Below are 7411 nucleotides of genomic sequence, written 5' to 3' on the forward strand. Positions count from 1 at the left end.
ATATTATACAGACTCCCAACAGCAGACCAGAGGATCGCAAGAATCAAGTCAAAGATTTGAAATACGAAGAAGCAAAAAACACCCAACCGGAAAAGCAAAATGAAAAAAGAATCCAAAAATACGAAGATAGTGTAAAGAGCCTCTGGGACAGCTTCAGGCGTACCAACATCCGAATTATAGGGGTGCCAGAAGAAGAGAGAGACCAAGATATTGAAAACCTATTTGAAGAAATAATGACAGAAAACTTCCCCTACCTGGTGAAAGAAATAGACTTACAAGTCCAGGAAGCACAGAGAACCCCAAACAAAAGCAATCCAAAGAGGACCACACCAAGACACATCATAATTAAAATGCCAAGAGCAAAAGACAAAGAGAGAATCCTTAAAGCAGCAAGAGAAAGAAACTCAGTTACCTACAAGGGAATACCCATATGAATGTCAGCTGATTTCTCATCAGAAACTTTGCAGGCCAGAAGTGAGTGGCAAGAAATATTCAAAGTGATGAATACTAAGAACCTACAACCAAGACTACTTTATCCAGCAAAGCTATCATTCAGAATTGAAGGTCAGATAAAGAGCTTCACAGATAAGAAAAAGCTAAAGGAGTTCATCACTACCAAACCAGTATTATATGAAATGCTGAAAGGTATCTTTTAAGAAGAGGAAGAAGAAGAAAAAGGTAAAGATACAAATTATGAACAACAAATACACATCTATCAACAAGTGAATCTAAAAATTAAGTGAATAAATAATCTGATGAACAGTATGAACTGGTGATTGTAATAGAATCAGGGACATAGAGAGGGAATGGACTGACTATTCTTGGGGGGGGGGGGGAGGGGTGTGGGGGGTGAGGGAAGAGATTGGACAAAAATCGTGCACCTATGGATGAGGACAGTGGGTGGGGAGTGAGGGCGGAGGGTGGGGTGGGAACTGGGTGGAGGGGAGTTATGGTGGGAAAAAAGAGGAACAAATGTAATAATCTAAACAATAAAGATTTAATTAAAAAAAATAAGTAGGGCAGAGAGGATGGGGGATTAATGGGGGGGGGATGAGGACACATTTGTAACACCTTAACTAATAAAGAATTGAAAAAAATAAGTAAATTTATAAATGTTATTGGCAGGATTAAGAGAGAATACCAGGGGCAAATTAGATCATGCTTATTAACACTTAATCCTCTCTGGCTTCAGGAAAGCACTGAAAAGCCTCTTACTCTGGTTCATCCCTGCCCCCTGGGGGCGGAGCCCCTGGACTTTGGTGGGCGTGGTTAATAACTCGGTCCTGGTAATGGCGTATATATACCAGGGTCAGGCCATGGCTCCCGCAGTCCCGTGCCAGACTGTCTTACAGAGAGACTTGTGGGAGGTTCTCCTTTCGCTTTCCGCGCCACGAACCAGACAAGAGCCGTCTGCTCCTGGTGAGTCCAGAGAAGGGACCGAGTGGGTTCGAGAGGCCAGCGTGAGGCCTGTGTGTTCCTGAGGGCCTGCTCTGTGCCCGCCAGAGAGACACATACCTCGAAAGGGAATCCAGACTGGGGTAGGGCATATTTAAAACGCCGGAGGTTGGTTGCTAATTGCCGCCAGAGCCTGGGAGAGGATGTATCAGTGTAAGCGATACTGCTCCCCTGAGCCACACCCGTACCTGAACTACGGATGGAAGAGAAGGAGGTCTTACAGTCGGGAGCACGAAGGGAGACTGCGATACCCATCTCGATGGGAGCCTCCACCCCAGAGATCTCGGTCCAGAAGCCATGACCACTTACCCTCCCAGAGGCGGTACCGGGAGCGCCGTGATAGCGGCACATACCGATGTGAAGAGCGGAGCCCATCTTTTGGAGAGGACTACTATGGATCTTCACGGTCCCATCAACGTTCCCGGGATGGGGAGCTGTACCGGACTCGCAAACATGCCCGCCATTGCCATTGCCATTGCCACAGACGCCGCCCCAGGGCTGGTAGCAGTGCCTCCTCGAGAAGCCAACAGAGCCGTACGTGCAGCCGCCGGAGCGTGGAAGATGACAAGGAGGGCCATCTGGTTTGCCGGGTGGGCGATTGGCTCCAAGAGCGATATGAGATTGTGGGGGACCTGGGCAAAGGCACCTTTGGCAAGGTGGTGGAGTGCTTGGACCATGCCAGAGGGAAGTCTCAGGTTGCCCTGAAGATCATTCGCAACGTGGACAAGTACCGGAAGGCTGCCCGACTAGAAATCAATGTTCTCCAAAAAATCAAGGAAAAGGACAAGGAGAACCAGTTCTTGTGCGTCTTGATGTACGACTGGTTTAACTTCCACGGTCACATGTGCATCGCCTTTGAGCTCCTGGGCAAGAACACCTTTGAGTTCCTGAAGGAGAATCATTTCCAGCCTTACCCCCTACCACATGTCCGGCACATGGCCTACCAGCTCTGCCACGCCCTGAGATTCCTACATGAGAACCGACTGACCCACACAGACTTGAAGCCAGAGAACATCCTGTTTGTCAGTTCTGAGTTTGAAATGCTCTACAATGAGCACACGGGCTGTGAGGAGAGGTCAGTGAAGGACTCCAGCATCCGAGTTGCTGACTTCGGCGGTGCTACCTTTGACCACGAGCATCACACAACCATTGTGGCCACTCGTTGTTACCGCCCACCTGAGGTGATCCTTGAGCTGGGCTGGGCACAGCCCTGTGACGTCTGGAGCATTGGCTGCATTCTCTTCGAGTATTACCGGGGCTTCGTACTTTTCCAGACCCACGAAAACCGAGAGCATTTGGTGATGATGGAGAAGATCCTAGGGCCCATCCCATCACACATGATCCACCGTACCAGGAAGCAGAAATATTTTTACAAAGGGGCCCTGGTCTGGGATGAGAACAGCTCTGATGGCCAGTATGTGATGGAGAACTACAAACCTCTGGAGAGTTACATGCTCCAAGACTCCCTGGAGCACGTGCAGCTGTTTGACCTGATGAGGAGGATGTTAGAGATTGACCCTGCCCAGCGCATCACACTGGCGGAGGCCCTGCTGCACCCCTTCTTTGCTGGCCTCACCCCTGAGGAGCGGTCCTTCCACACCAGCCACAACCCCAGCTTATGACTGGCACAGGCCACTACATGAGGAGATGGAACTGGGCTGCCTGGCCCTCTCTCTCTCCAGCTTCTAACCACTGGGCCCCAGGGCCAGAGCCACCCAATGAACAGTGCAATGTGAAGGAAGGCAGGTGCCTGCAAGGGTGGAGACATGCCCAGCTGCCAGAAAGCACAGATTTGACCCAAGCTATTTATATGTTGTAAAGTTATAATAAAGTGTTTCTTACTGCTTGTAAAAAGAAAAAAAAAAGAAAAAAAAAAAGAAACTTGCTCCCCCATTGCCCACCCTCCCACCTGCCTTGCTGTTCTCCCTTGAAACAGCCTTTCAGTCTTCTCCACCCACCTCCAGTCCTGCCTGTTGCTCAAACCCAATCAGTCTTCAAGAGCTCTCTGCTCCATGAACCTTCCAGCCCATGCTCATCTTTCTCTTCCTAGAACTGCCCACTCTTTCCTACCACTCTGTGCAGAAAAGAGTTGACGGAGCAGGTCTGACACTGCTATCCTCACAAACGCTTGCTTACATCTGGGTACATGGCTGGCAAGCAGGTCCTTACAGTCATATAATACTTCCCCTAAATGGCAAGAGTGACTCACTGTGCCTAGACCTGTGGTCAGCAAACCAAGGCTCACGAGCCACATGCGGCTCTTTGGCCCCTTGCGTGTGGGTATTCCACAAAATACCACTTGCAGGCGCTCACGTACAGTGCGATTGAAACTTTGTGGCCCATGCGCAGAAGTCGGTATTTTGTGGAAGAGCCATTATTTTATGAAAGAGCCACACTCAAGGGGCAAAAGAACTGCATGTGGTTCGTGAGCCGTGGTTTGCCGAGCCGCAGTTTGCTGACCACTAGACTATGTCTATGCTGAACAGGCTTGCCTTCCAAGAGGCTGGAGTCTTGGCATGTGCTGGGCATATGCATAGGTATGTGCCTCTACGACTAGCCCCAGTAATAGTCTTGGGCGCTGAGTTCCGGACGGGCTTTCCTTGGCAGAAACATTGCGTCACTGTGTTTGCACTGGAATAGTGTGCTCAGTGTGCCCATCAGGGGAAGGAAAGAGCATGAAAACCCTGCACGTGGATTCCTCAGTCCCCACCTGTGATTTTCCCCCTGGGACTCAGCTGTGCATCCCTACTAGATGGCTAGATGCTGAGACCTGTGCGTCATTCTTGGGCATCTCCTGATCAATCTCCTGAACATAGTTTCATGGACCCTGGACACCTGCTCAATTGGAACCTTTTGTACCATTATGTAAGTGCCTTTTACTGTTACATCACTGATGCTTGTATGTAGGCCTGTACCCCTTCCCACAAGACCCTGAAAGACAGAAATATACCTCATAAGTACTTCTACACCATGCAACACATTGCACAGGACACCCAGCAAAAACCCTAGACATTCCTATTGAGAGAATGAATGAATGAAAGATATGTCAAGGCCACCTATGGTTGAGGCAGTACTGAGCCTCATGACGTCTGTGGGCAGATAGCTGATATGCTTTAATGAATCTAGCTCCTAGTGTCCTAACTCCTGGGGCAAAGGGAAACTGAATTAATCAGGCTCTAGTAGTCTTTCCAAGTGACCCCTGGCATCATAAGCCAGCCAAGGAAGGTTCTGCTAAAACTCCCAGGAGATGGAGACTGCTGTGCACAGACGCAGGAAGAAATAGCGAAAACAGATCCAGAGCTGTTTGCAAGCTGTACATGTGAAACCTTGGTACTCACGCTCTGAGCACGATGCCTTGTTCCAGAGGGCTACAGAACAGCTGTTTGTTTGCGTATTTGTACCACCAGAAGTGTAGGGAGGTAGTCATGTGTGCATGTGCAAAATTATATGAGTGGGCATATATGATTTCATATGCATAAACAGGCACTTTCCACAAATGCCTGTGTCTGTGTGAGCTCATATGAGCTTGCTTAGGCTTGCAAACATAATTACATGAGTTCATGCCTTTGGAGTGTGCAGGCAGGTGTATTTGCATGCACCCATGCACAGCAGAGTGAGCCTGTATACATATGTGCACACGCATACTGATTTTCCCTTATCTACTCTGTGCTGAGCAGACAGCTGCCTTAATAACAGCTGCAGCTGAGCGAGCGCACTCACTGCTGTGGCCCCATTGTGCTCTCAGGATTGCTTCAGCCCTTTCAGGATTACCAGTGCTCAGCGCAGTTTAAATATATCTCCAGTCCTAATCCCTAAACAAAGATGTAATGATTTCTGCTAAATATGTTGGATTATTTATTAAGATAAAGTCAAGGATAGGAGAAGCCACATCTGGTGCAACACTGATTGCCATTCAAGATGGGAGATCATGAAACCAGATACACCTCCACCCCTGGGGGCGGGAGAAGGTTAAAGGAAAGGGAAGTAATTAAAACAGTCAGATTCCTAGAGGCATAGTGGTTGCCTACCGCTCATGCATATACACCAAGGTGGAGGAGAAGAGAAGCAGCAGACACCCTCGCCAGCACTGGGATATGGCTCTGGCCACTCTGTAAGGATCATGGACCATGAGGCAGGCCTTGAGTGAGAATCCTCTGTGAGAATACAACAGAGAGTTAAGCAGCTCCTCTTTTTAATAAATTCCCTGTTGAGGGATGGGCCAGGGGAGTAGTGAGGGCCACTGCTAACCCAGAGGACATTTCTAGGCAAATTAGGAGGATGCTATTCATTCCCCAGGTGCCCGCAGCCCTGTCCCAGGCAGTGTAGCTTGGTCAGTGGATCTGGGAGGATTTCAGCTGACCTTACATAGGGCTTGCCTGAGAATGTGTAACAACCTGAGCATAGAGAGAAGGCCAGAGGGGTGAATGTGGGTGAGGTGCTGTCCATTCAGAGAGCAGGTCGGCCCAACAAAGGAATGTCAAAAAGACTGCATCTCACCTTAGGTCCACCATCACTGGGGTTATAGCCCTTTTCTCAGCTCTATCCTATCTGCCCCCCACTATTATAACAGGGAGTTTTCAGTACCTAGAAACATCTCAGACTTGGAATCTGGACAGGGAATCCTATCTAATAATAGACAAACAAGGTAATTGACAGTACCTTCACTGTGCCTCCCATTGGCTAATCAGTGCAAAATGCAAATTAACCGCTAACAAAGATGGCGGCTAATTTGCATACTGCAGGCAGGGTGGGTCAACGCCATCCCACCTGCCCTGCCACCATCTGGGCCTGCTATTTGCCACCCAGGGTGGTGGGGCAGGACAGCACCATCCCACCCGCCCCGCCGCCATCCGGGCCTGCTCTCTGCGACTGGGGGCCGCGGGCGTCCTGTGTGCGACCCGACCCAGGGCGGCCGGGCGGGACAGTGTGGCTCCTCTGTCACCCCAACTTCCTCATCACAGCTCCCTTGGGGGCCTAAGCCTTTAGTCAGACTTCCCCCGAGGGCTCCCTGGCTGCCAGAAGTATGTCTGACTGCAAGCTTAGGCCTGATCCCCCGGGGAGTGGGCCTAAGTCGACAGGTGGACATCCCCCAAGGGGTCCTGGACTGCAAATGGGCGCAAGCCAGGCTCAGGGGACCACCCCCCCCTCCCCGAGTGCACAAATTTTTGTGCACCGGGCCTATAGTTATAGTCATAAGCAGCTACAGCTTTTGGTGTGAGTTTGTGTGAGTAACTGAACTTCAAGCCTTAATCTCTAGTAAAATGAGGAGAATAATTTTTGTTGTAAAGGCCAAATGCTCAGCAAGCCCATGCCTGTGCCTGTGCTAGATGCAAAGTGGGGGAGAGGGGTGGGGCGGGGGAAATGAGAAGTGACAGTCCTGATGAGAGTGAGCATACAACTCATGCACTTACTGATGCGATTGGATTTAGATCACTCATCATTTCACTTTTTTCTCCCATCTGTTCTTTTCATGCCTTCTTTTGAATTGACTAATTTTTATTATTCCATGTTATCCCTTTTGTTCACTTGTTACCTGTAATTCTGTGTTGTATTATTTTAGTAGTTGTTTTAGTGTTTATAGGTTACATCTTTAACTCACCACTATTTACCTTCAAGTGATATTGTACCATTTTCATGTACAGTGTAAGAACTTACACTGGTATGTGTTCATTTCTCCTTTGTTCCAATGCTGACAGATATTTTCCTTTCTCACATGTTACATACACCATCCTATATTATTATTTTTGCTTCAAAAAATCAACTATTTTAAAAATGATTTAAATAAAAAGGAAAAATTATCTACACTAATAAAAAAGAAAAATGGTAATTGGCGTACGGCGCTACCCTTTTCATTGGCTAATCAGGGCTATATGCAAATTAACTGCCAACTAAGATGGCAGTTAACTGCCAACAAAGATGGCGGCTAATTTGCATATGTAGGCACAATGCAGGGAGG

The 7411-nt window shown here is 48.6% G+C and overlaps 1 protein-coding gene across 1 annotated transcript; it reads left to right on the forward strand.

Moving 5' to 3' along the window:
• Positions 1-1598: 1598 nt before the first annotated feature.
• On the forward strand, positions 1599-3435 carry LOC308520128 (dual specificity protein kinase CLK3-like; the record flags this gene model as incomplete). Its single annotated transcript, XM_081092664.1, has 1 exon — positions 1599-3435. One exon carries the CDS (start codon positions 1599-1601, stop codon positions 3075-3077), a length of 1479 nt encoding a protein of 492 aa, XP_080948790.1. The 3' UTR covers positions 3078-3435.
• Positions 3436-7411: the final 3976 nt, after the last annotated feature.

This window comes from Myotis nattereri, assembly GCF_964212035.1.
Source record: "Myotis nattereri genome assembly, chromosome: 5".
In the NCBI taxonomy this organism is placed as follows: Eukaryota; Metazoa; Chordata; class Mammalia; order Chiroptera; family Vespertilionidae; genus Myotis; species Myotis nattereri.